The sequence below is a fragment of the Camelina sativa genome, chromosome 8 (genome assembly GCF_030686135.1).
Source record: "Camelina sativa cultivar CO46 ecotype springtype chromosome 8, ASM3068613v1".
In the NCBI taxonomy this organism is placed as follows: Eukaryota; Viridiplantae; Streptophyta; class Magnoliopsida; order Brassicales; family Brassicaceae; genus Camelina; species Camelina sativa.
Genome location: NC_141887.1, coordinates 20,133,746 through 20,144,267, shown reverse-complemented (window position 1 = coordinate 20,144,267; position 10,522 = coordinate 20,133,746). Strand labels below are relative to the sequence as shown.

The 10,522-nt window shown below is 38.5% G+C and overlaps 1 protein-coding gene and 1 pseudogene across 2 annotated transcripts; both read left to right on the top strand.

Annotated features, from left to right (window-relative positions):
• The first annotated feature begins 205 nt into the window (after nucleotides 1-205).
• On the top strand, nucleotides 206-1,225 carry LOC147940223 (uncharacterized; annotated as a pseudogene).
• Nucleotides 1,226-5,357: 4,132 nt separating this feature from the next.
• Nucleotides 5,358-10,388, top strand: LOC109124458 (ubiquitin carboxyl-terminal hydrolase 10). 2 transcript variants are annotated; one of them, XR_015563812.1, is made up of 14 exons: nucleotides 5,358-5,822; nucleotides 6,025-6,222; nucleotides 6,359-6,503; nucleotides 6,628-6,687; nucleotides 6,791-6,889; nucleotides 7,094-7,468; nucleotides 7,561-7,701; nucleotides 7,836-8,006; nucleotides 8,097-8,354; nucleotides 8,453-8,607; nucleotides 8,733-9,284; nucleotides 9,378-9,648; nucleotides 9,839-10,077; nucleotides 10,165-10,388. XR_015563812.1 is itself a non-coding variant. In XM_010423670.2 (13 exons), the coding sequence occupies exons 1-13, from the start codon at nucleotides 5,671-5,673 to the stop codon at nucleotides 9,995-9,997; spliced, it is 2,736 nt and encodes a 911-aa protein (XP_010421972.2). In that variant the 5' UTR covers nucleotides 5,358-5,670; the 3' UTR covers nucleotides 9,998-10,388. The 2 variants fall into 2 exon arrangements, 1 of the variants encoding a protein (XP_010421972.2); XM_010423670.2 differs by having other exon boundaries at nucleotides 9,839-10,388.
• Nucleotides 10,389-10,522: the final 134 nt, after the last annotated feature.

Here is a 10,522-nt window from a genome sequence, read left to right as displayed (position 1 = left end):
ACTAAAATTGGCATGGTTCGGTCTTAAATACCGCATGGCCTAGACGAAATTAACTCTATGGTTCGGTCTTAAATACCGCATGGCCTAGACAAAATTAATTCCATGGTTCGGTCTTAAATACTGCATGGCATAATCCAAAACGATTGCATTGTTCAGTCTTAAATACTGCATGAAAATAATCGGGTGCATGTTTTGTATCTTATAGATGTCCAAGATCAACAATCTCCAATATACTGCACTTAATGTCTCTGGAGAAAATTATTTATAATGGGCATTGGACACTAAAATTACCCTGAAATCAAAGGACCTATGTGAGTGCATTGAGGATGATAATGATTGTACTGAAAAGAGTAGGTACAAGGCGATTTTGCTAATACGCCATCATCTTGCTGAGAGTCTCAAGAACCAGTACCTTACCATTGAGAATCCTCTTGACCTTTGGACAGAGTTGAAAAACAGATATGGACACCAAAAGACGGTGCTCCTACCAAATGCTCAATTTGATTTGAAAAATCTAAGAATCCAAGATTTTAAATCTGTGGATGAGTATAATTCAGAGCTATTTAAGATAGTCTCGATCTTGAAACTATGTGGTAAGGAGGTTACTGAGAAAGACTTGCTAGAGAAAACATTCTCAACCTTTCACACTAATAACATACTGCTTCAGCAACAATATCGTAAAAAGGGCTTTAAGACATATGCAAATCTAATCTCTTGTTTGCTACTTTCTGAGCAAAACAATGAGTTATTGCTAATGAACAGTGAAATGAGACCTCCTGGTTCTGCCCCATTACCAGAAGCCCATAAGGTTGATATGACCAAGAAAGAGCCTAAAGAAACTAAAGAGTCTAACTACGTTCAGAGAGACAAGTATCACAGCCGTGGCCGTGGTAGAGGACGTGGTGATTGTGGCAATTGCCAAGGAAACCACTATGATGGTTATGGCCGTGGGAACCGATCCGACTTCGATCGTGGTCGGGGTAGAGGCCGCCGAATTTTCAAACCGCAACACAAAAGAAAATCGGTTTGCCACCGATGTGGTATGGGGAACCATTGGGCTAAGACGTGCAAGACATCTAAGAACCTTATTGATATCTATCAAGAGAGTTTGAAAAAGAATCCAGAAGCTAACCTGGTTCATCTCGATGGTGAATGAGATTTTGACCATGAGAATGATGACCAATTGGATTATGAGACTTCGGATCGTCCAGGAGAGCTTAATTAAATTTAAAATTGTCTTGATTTAATTTCTATGTTTTATGCTTTGAATTTTATTGGATTATTATTTTTAATTATAATTTTGGTTTAAATTCAATTATTTTATTTTCTTCAATATATATATTTGTTTGTTTTATTCTTTATGTCTAAAACATAATTCTTGTCCATATCAAGAAATGGCTGAGGACAAGAACATACTTGTGGTGGATAGTGGATCAAGCCACACAATTTTGAAGGATAAGAGATATTTTGTTAATCTCAATTTGAAAAATGCCAATATTAGCACAATAACGGGTATAGCAAGTTTAATTGAAGGCTACGGCCAGGCCCATATACTTTTACCAAATGGCACACATCTTGAAATAAGTGATGCCTTATATTCACCCAGCTCAAAGAGGAGCCTATTGAGTTTCAAAGACATTCGTTTGAATGGTTTACATGTTGAAACTATGGGTGAAGGAAACCAAGAGTTCCTATATATTACTGAAATCACCCAAGGCCATAAGAAAGTCCTAGAGACTATACCCGCTTTATCCACTGGTCTTTACCATGCTAAAATTAATATGATAGAGGCTAATATGGCAATGAACAAGATGTTCAATGAACAATTCACTTTATGGCATGACCGACTTGGCCATCTAGGTTCTAACATGATGCGTAAGCTAATTATGAATTCAAATGGGCACACTCTTAAAGAGAGACGAGTTATCCCTAAAAATCTCACGTGTGTAGCATGTGCACAAGGGAAACTCATTATAAGGCCATCACCAGTCAAAGTAACTAAAGAGTTTTTCCACTTAAGACTATACGTCTAGATAATGATGGTGAATTTACATCCCAAGCGCTTAATGATTATTAATGTATGTCCATGGGGGTAAGTGTGGAACATCCCGTGGCACATGTACATACACAGAATGGATTAGCTGAATCCTTTATTAAACGTATTCAATTGATTGCTCGACCATTACTCATGAGGTCGAAGCTTCCTGTGTTGGCTTGGAGACACGCAGTATTACATGCATCAGAAATTATATGCAACAGGCCATCTAGTGAGCATAAATATTTGCCATCCCAATTACTAACGGGCCATGAGCCAGACATATCCCATCTAAAGACATTCGGGTGTGCCGTTTATGTACCTATTGCTCCACCACAGAGAACAAAGATGGGACCTCAAAGGAGGATGGGAATCTATGTTGGATATGATTCTCCCACCATTATTAAGTATCTAGAGCCAACTACAGGTGATTTATTTAAGGCCAGATACGCGGATTGTCAGTTTGCTGAATCCGATTTTCCTATGTTGGGTGGAGAGACAAACAAGCTGGTCAAAGAAATATCATGGAATCAAACATCTTTGAATTGGCAAGATCCTCGGACTCTAGCATGTGAGGCAGAGGTCCAAAAGATTATAGATTTACAAAAGCTAGCTAATCAATTGCCAGATTCCTTTGTTGACCTAAAGAGAGTTAGAAAATCGTACATACCAGCTTGTAATGCACCAGTACGTATTGATGTTCAAAAGGAACACAATCAAGTTGCTACAGAGTCTAAGGCACGTTTGAAACGTGGTATACCAATAGGTTCCAAAGATAAGAACCCTCGAAAATCTAAGAAAGGTGCAAATAAAACCAAGGTTAAAGAAACCATAGACATGGTCACGGCAAATAATAAGGTACCGAATGAGGTTTGGGACGCTGAACCTCAAGGTCCTGAAGGTATTGATAATAATGAGATCTCAATAAATTATATCATGTCTGGAATTCAATGGAACCAAAAAGATGTCGACATTGATGAAAGATTTGCATACAAGGTAGCACTTGAAATAAATGAGGATCATGAACCCACATCTATATTAGAGTGCACTCAAAAAAAAGATTGGTTAAAATGGAAAGAAGCCATTGACGTGGAGTTAAATTCATTAAAGAAAAGGCGTGTGTTTGGTCCGATCTTAAGGACACCATTCGATATAAAGCCAGTTGGACACAAACGGGTCTTTGTAAGGAAGAGAAATGAGAATAATGAAATCGTGAGATATAAGGCACGACTTGTAGCACAAGGATTCTCTCAAATACCAGGAATAGATTATGAGGAGACATACTCCCCTGTGATGGATGCAACGACTTTTAGATTTTTAATAAGTCTGGCAATAAGAGAATAACTTGACTTGCGGCTAATGGATGTAGTGACCGCATATTTATATGGTCCATTGGATAATGAAATTTATATGAGATTACGAGAGGGTATTGAGCTCAAAGATAAGAGTGGTTCTCGAAAACAATATTGCATAAGGCTAAACAAATCCCTTTATGGACTGAAACAAAGTGGGCGTATGTGGTACAATAGACTAAGTGAGTACCTAGCCAAAGAGGGCTATAAGAATGATCCCATCAGTCCATGTATTTTTATAAAGAAGTTTGCAAACAAAGGGTTTGTAATCATAGCAGTATATGTGGATGATTTGAATATCCTAGGAACCTCTGGGAAAATCGCCCAAACAGTTGAATATCTCAAGAAAGAGTTTGAAATGAAAGACCTAGGTAAAACTAAATTCTGTTTGGGATTGCAGTTTGAGTACATAAATGATAGAATCCTTGTGCATCAAATGACATATACTGAAAATGTACTCAAGAGATTTAATATGGACCACGCTCACCCATTGCCTAGCCTAATGGTTGTGAGAAGCCTAAATTTGGACAGTGATCCATTTGGTCCAAAGAAGGACGATGAAGAGATTCTCGGTCCGGAAGTGCCATACCTCAGTGCTACAGGAGCGTTAATGTTCTTGGCTAGCCACACTAGACCAGACATTTGTTTTACCGTGAACCTCCTAGCAAGATTTAGTTCTTGTCCGACCCAAAGGCACTGGAACGGTATCAAACATATATTGCGTTACCTACAAGGAACGTTGGATGTGGGTTTATTTTATACTAACTATAACAAAGAAGGTTTAGTTGGTATTGCTGATGCAGGTTATTTATCGGATTCACATAATGCAAGGTCTCAAACCGGCCATGTGTTTACGCACGGTGGTACAGCAATTTCATAGCGTTCAATGAAGCACACCATTGCGGCCACTTCATCTAATCATGCAGAGATTTTGGCTATGCATGAAGCCAGCCGTGAGTGTGTTTGGTTGAGGTCGATGACACAACACATCCGATCAGATTGTGGCATGGTCGATGACAAGGAAGCGACTATCATATATGAGGACAATACCGCTTGCATCGCATAGCTCAAGGTAGGATATATCAAGGGAGATCAGACGAAGCACATTTTACCTAAGTTCTTCTTCACACATGAACTACAAAAGGCCGGAGAAGTTCAAGTGGTGCAAGTTCCATCCTGCGACAATTCAGCCGACCTCTTCACCAAATCATTACTGACATCGACGTTCAAGAAGCTCATGCACCAGATTGGGATGTGGAGACTTAAGGACTTTTAGTGATGCTTGGAACAGGGGGAGTAATACGTGCTGTACTCTTTTTCCTTCACCATGGTTTTGTTCCAATGGGTTTCCCTGGTAAGGTTTTAATGAGGCAGCGTCCCCAAGCGTATTACGGTGATCTCTTAGCATTTGCACGGTTATGTCATCCAAGAGAGAGTGTTGTAAATCACTAAGGATGGATCTCCATAACCGGTCCATACAATGTCCAAGTCCACAAGGCCCATCGGCCTTCTTCTCTTATTCTAAGTCGGTTTAGGAAACTATTGTATTAGGGCTTTGTCCTTTACTATATATATGTACTTATTCTATTGAAATCAATAAGAAGAAGGAGAGAATACAACGTTCGAGTTTCTCTACTTTCACAACACATTTTTTTTTTCCTCATCCATTTTTAGTGATGTCACAAATTCTAAAGTGAATGAATTATAAGATAACCAATTCTAAAGAGAATGAAATATAACTATTAAAAAAAAATGTTCTAAACAATAACCCAACATAACCAGTATCACAAAATCAATTTAACACAATAATCAAACGGTTTTAACTTTTACTATTGCAACTGAACTAAAAACCGAAATAACTTTAATAATAACCGGACAGAATTTAACCGAATCGGTTTATTGTTTCTTATTTTGCAATTACCTAAGAAAAAAAATTGCAAAACCGAACCGAATCACGGTTTATTGTTTCCATTGTCCAAGTTTACAAGAAAAGAAAAGAATTTGCTACTTGTTTGGAAAATTTGGCAGTTGTTGTTAATTGGAAAACAAAACAACCATAAAATCGTGAATCCAATAAGAAGACCTCTCGTCTCTCTCTCTCTCTCTCTCTCTGACTCCTCCAATCTAGGGTTCCTTCAATTTCTTCTTCTTGTATCCTCCTCCGATTCTCTCTGTACTTGCCGTTGTTTGTTTCCTCTCACACAAATCCCCGTTGAATCCTGCGATTTCGTTTGAAATTTTGGTAGATCTTGGCATTGATCGGTTCATCATCTATTGAAAAAGATGACGATCCCTAATTCCGATTTCATGATTGAGAACGGAGTCTCTGATTTGCCGTTCACTCCCGAGGAAGAGAAACGTATCGTATCGGAGCTGACTACCGAATCGGAGAATAATTTGAAGGAAGGGAACTTATATTTCGTCATCTCTAAAAGGTTTTGTTATCGTCATCTCAAAGTAGTATCATGCATGAGAACGTTTATTATTGCTTCACAGATTTGACTGTTGTAATGCTTCTCTGTTCAAATCTAATGTTTAGATTTAGAACATTCTTGTGAATCTTGATCTATTGTTTTGATATTTTGATTGAATTCTATAGATTTCTAAGATTAGGTTAATGTGTTTGTGTTAGTGTAGGTGGCATACAAGCTGGCAGAAATATGTTGACCAATCGAGTCGAGAGTCCTTGGAAGCTTCGAGGCCTGGACCGATTGATAACAGTGATATTATCGAAAGTGAGGGCGACATTAATGATCCACAGCTTCGTAGATTGTTGGTTGAAGGAGAAGACTACGTTTTAGTTCCTCAAGAAGTTTGGAAGAGACTTGTTGATTGGTGAGCTTTTCTTATGTTATTATTTCCATCATTTGATTGAATTGTGTTTAAAGGGGAAGACTCTCTTTGGGACACTATAACTGTTGTGGATGAAATATGCTTTCAAGGGCGTAACTTGGTCTTATATCTCTTTCAGGTATAGCGGACGTCCTCCGATAGCAAGGAAGATGATCTGTCAAGGATTTTACAGTAAGAGTTATAGTGTAGAGGTTTACCCGCTCTGCCTTATGTTGACAGACGGACGAGATGAAAGTAGAACAGCAATACGGTTGGGAAAACAGGTATTAGGTGCCCCAATTTACTCTACTTTGGCTCTTAGTTTTGCTTATGAGCCAGAGATTCTTTGTGTATTCACTACTAAGCCCCACTTTTTCACTTTCTTTCATGGGTTGTTGGTGTTTCCAGGCCTCTGTTAGGGAACTTTATGAGAAGGTTTGTGCTGTGACAGGTGTTGCGCAAGAAAAGGTGTGTGTGTCTGAAGTGTTTCATTTCTATGTCTTTTATATTTTTTTACGCATTGTTCCAGACAGAGATGTGTTCTTTAATTCACGTTAATATGTATAAACAGGCACAAATCTGGGATTACTTCGATAAGAGGAAAAATGGGCTCTTGTATCCTTCATCTAACAGGAGCCTGGAAGAGTCAAGGCTTCAGATGGACCAAGATGTAAGTATTTAGAGAACTGTCTGTAATACTTATATTGACAAATCACCTTTATCAACTTGCACTACAATTTTTCTTAACTTGATTTTCGTCATTGTCTTAAATCTTTGGTGAGAGGAACTTGTTATAAAAAACCGAACGCTATTTATCTCACTTATTTTCAGTGTTCGTTTTTTTGTTCGACAATGACTGGTGCATCCCATGCAGATTCTTCTTGAAGTTGATGGGTCGTCTTCATCTCAAGCTGCTATGAGCTCGGCAGGAAATGAGTTAGCTCTGGTACCTCTGGAACCTTCAAGGTCGCGTGTTACAATTGCTGGGGGGCCTACCCTGCCGAATGGTCATTCCACCTCGTCCAAGTTTAGTCTCTTTCCGAGAATAACTTCAGAAGACGATGGCGGCGATTCTTTGAGTATTCTTGGAAAAGGAGAGAAGGGAGGATTAGCAGGATTGAGTAATCTGGGAAATACCTGCTTCATGAATAGCGCTCTTCAGTGTTTGGCTCACACTCCTCCAATTGTTGAATACTTCTTGCAAGATTACAGTGACGACATAAATAGAGATAATCCGTTGGGAATGTGTGTAAGTTCTTGATGCTTAAATATCTTCTCGATTTCCTCATGTGAAGGTACTCACGTACTTTTTGAATATAATTCTAACACTTAATTATCCAGGGTGAGCTTGCTATCGCATTTGGTGATTTGATGAAGAAATTATGGTCATCAGGAAGGAACGCAGTTGCACCACGCACTTTTAAGACAAAATTGGCTAGATTTGCTCCACAGTTTAGTGGTTACAATCAGCACGATTCTCAAGTTAGTAATTTTTCTTTAATATGTGTGATGGTGCATAATTAAGCAAATTTTTTGTTCCTGGCATTGCTTCCCTCTTTGCCAGAATATGTCATTTTGTTTTGCTTTGTATATGATGTATTAAATTGCTGTCTCAGGAACTGCTTGCTTTCTTATTGGATGGGCTGCATGAAGATTTAAATAAAGTAAAACGAAAACCTTACGTCGAACTTAAAGATTCTGACAGTCGTCCGGATGATGAAGTTGCTGAAGAGCTTTGGAATTATCATAAGGCCAGAAATGATTCTGTAATAGTTAACGTTTGTCAAGTAAGTATCTTTTCCTACTCACTTCTTCCATGAAATGTTCTGTATTTTATTTTCCCGACCATTTCTTATGATGTATTTAATTTCTTTTAGGGCCAATACAAGTCAACTCTGGTTTGTCCAGTTTGCGGGAAAATCTCCATCACTTTTGATCCCTTCATGTACTTGTCTTTACCTTTGCCATCAACACTTACGCGAGTAATGACAGTCACGGTGTTTTATTGCGACGGAAGTTGTCTTCCGATGCCATACACTGTAACGGTGCCAAAACAAGGGTCTTGTAGAGATCTCGTTACTGCATTAGGTACTGCTTGCTGCTTAGCGGATGATGAGAGCCTTTTACTTGCAGAGGTATGATTTTGGGCGTGTTCCTTTCTTGTATTAATATTTTTCTTTCATCCTGTTTTGGGGATGAATTCCCTGACGATTGTGTGGAATTGTCCTCTCAGGTCTATGATCACAAGATCTTTAGATATTTTGAGAACCCCCTGGAGTCACTGAGTGTGATAAAAGATGATGAGCATATTGTGGCGTATCGGTTGAATCAAATGCCGAAAGGATCAAGAAATGCAAAACTCGAAATTCTTCATGGAGGGCAGGACAGGTAAGCATGCTTCGTTTGATTTGTTACTTTATCGGTTGAATCAAATGCCGAAAGGATCAACAAAGAACTTTTCTTTTTCGTCTTGGGTTAAGCTTTTTATGGATCATATTCATTGGGTTCCACAGGGCTGTTCTGGAGAGTGTTAAAGGCAGAGACGCAAAGCTTTTTGGAACTCCTTTTGTGACTTATGTCAACAAAGAACCACTAAGTGGAACTGACATTGATGCAGTTATCTCTGTATTTCTGTCACCTCTGCAAAAGGTCCAAGCCCCATCTAATATTCATAAAGGAAATGACAATGGTCACCTTGCTGATGCTACTGCTGATGAAACATCCGGAAGTTTATCATCCCCAGATACTGAGATATCCCCAGATACCGAGATAGACGAAGCATCTGATCGAGAGTTATCCTTCAGGATATTCTTGACAGATGAACGTGGTTTGAACTTTAAACCACTTCAGTCTGAATCTTCTGTGAGCCCTGGTATCATTACAAGAGTTTTAGTCGAGTGGAATGAGGGTGAGCATGAAAAGTATGATTCCAACTACTTGAGTGACCTTCCGGAGGTTCATAAAACAAGTTTCTCGGCAAAGAAGAAAAAGCAAGAAGCCATATCTCTGTTTTCGTGTTTGGAGGCCTTTTTAGCAGAAGAACCTTTGGGACCGGATGACATGTGGTATAGCTCCTAGCCTAAACTCTGAAGTCACATAAATTGATAGAATAATTTGAAGATTTAGCTTTGATCATTTTTATCACTATTCTGAACCAGGTTTTGTCCGAGCTGCAAAGAACACAGACAAGCGAACAAAAAGCTAGACCTGTGGAAATTGCCTGATATTCTTGTGTTCCATTTAAAACGATTCACGTATAGCAGATATCTTAAGAACAAGCTTGATACGCTTGTGAATTTCCCAATTCATGATCTAGATTTGAGAGAGTATGTGAAAAACAAGAATGGCGAGTCATATGTATACGAGTTGTATGCCGTTAGTAATCATTACGGTGGACTTGGTGGTGGTCACTACACAGCCTACGCTAAGGTTGGTTTCTTGATTGGTCTCGCTATCTATATCTTTTGTTTTTACTTGTGCATATGCAGTTATGCAGCATAATTTTATTTTTATCATATAATAGACTATAATTTATATCCACACGACAGTTGGTCAACTGTGCTTGCTAGTAGTTCTTCTGATGAGTTCTTTATCTGATCATGTGTCATTGTTCCTGCAGTTGATCGACGACAACAAATGGTATCATTTCGACGACAGTCATGTTTCATCTGCAAATGAATCTGAAATAAAAACCTCAGCTGCATATGTTCTTTTCTACCGAAGAGTGAGAAGTGACACTGAGAAACAAACAGCTGGGATGTCAAGTGATATGGATTAGTCATGCGTATATTCTTATAATGGACAAAGCACGACGTTGATAGCATTTTTTTCAAAGTTGCATTTGACTCCCTCACTCAGGTGATGAAACCTCTATTCTTTCTTGATTTGAAATTGGCGGTTCGGTTGGAGTGTTCTGCTTCAGGTTTTATGATGTCATTATGGCAGATCTCTGTGGAAAGGTGGGATTTAGGTTCTTCGGAAGATTGTTTGATTAGTGAGTTTTTTTTAGTTGAAGCGGTAATTTTTGGGTAGTAAAAGTAATGAACAGCTTTCGAAGTGTAGAGATTTATGAAGTACCCTTTGTTGTGATGTTCAACACGGAAAATATTTTTTGTGAATTCTTATGACCTAATTCACTATCTGAAATATGAAGCCTCTTGAGACTAAAAGGCTTCCAATTAAATAAGGGATCTCTCCATAGCAATTGCAACCGGTAAGGGATAGGCTTTGAAGATTTTTAAGTTTGATTTTAAAATATAATAAAAACCAGTGAAATCACCTCATTAGATACTTACATCTATTC

What these genes read in the sequence shown, in the direction of transcription:
- LOC109124458 (XM_010423670.2), top strand. Translation starts at nt 5,671, where the DNA reads ATGACGATCCCTAATTCCGATTTCATGATTGAGAACGGAGTCTCTGAT. An exon ending in CAATACGGTTGGGAAAACAG is followed by an intron (nt 6,504 to 6,627) that starts GTATTAGGTGCC and finishes TGGTGTTTCCAG; the next exon opens with GCCTCTGTTAGGGAACTTTA. An exon ending in TAATAGTTAACGTTTGTCAA is followed by an intron (nt 8,007 to 8,096) that starts GTAAGTATCTTT and finishes AATTTCTTTTAG; the next exon opens with GGCCAATACAAGTCAACTCT.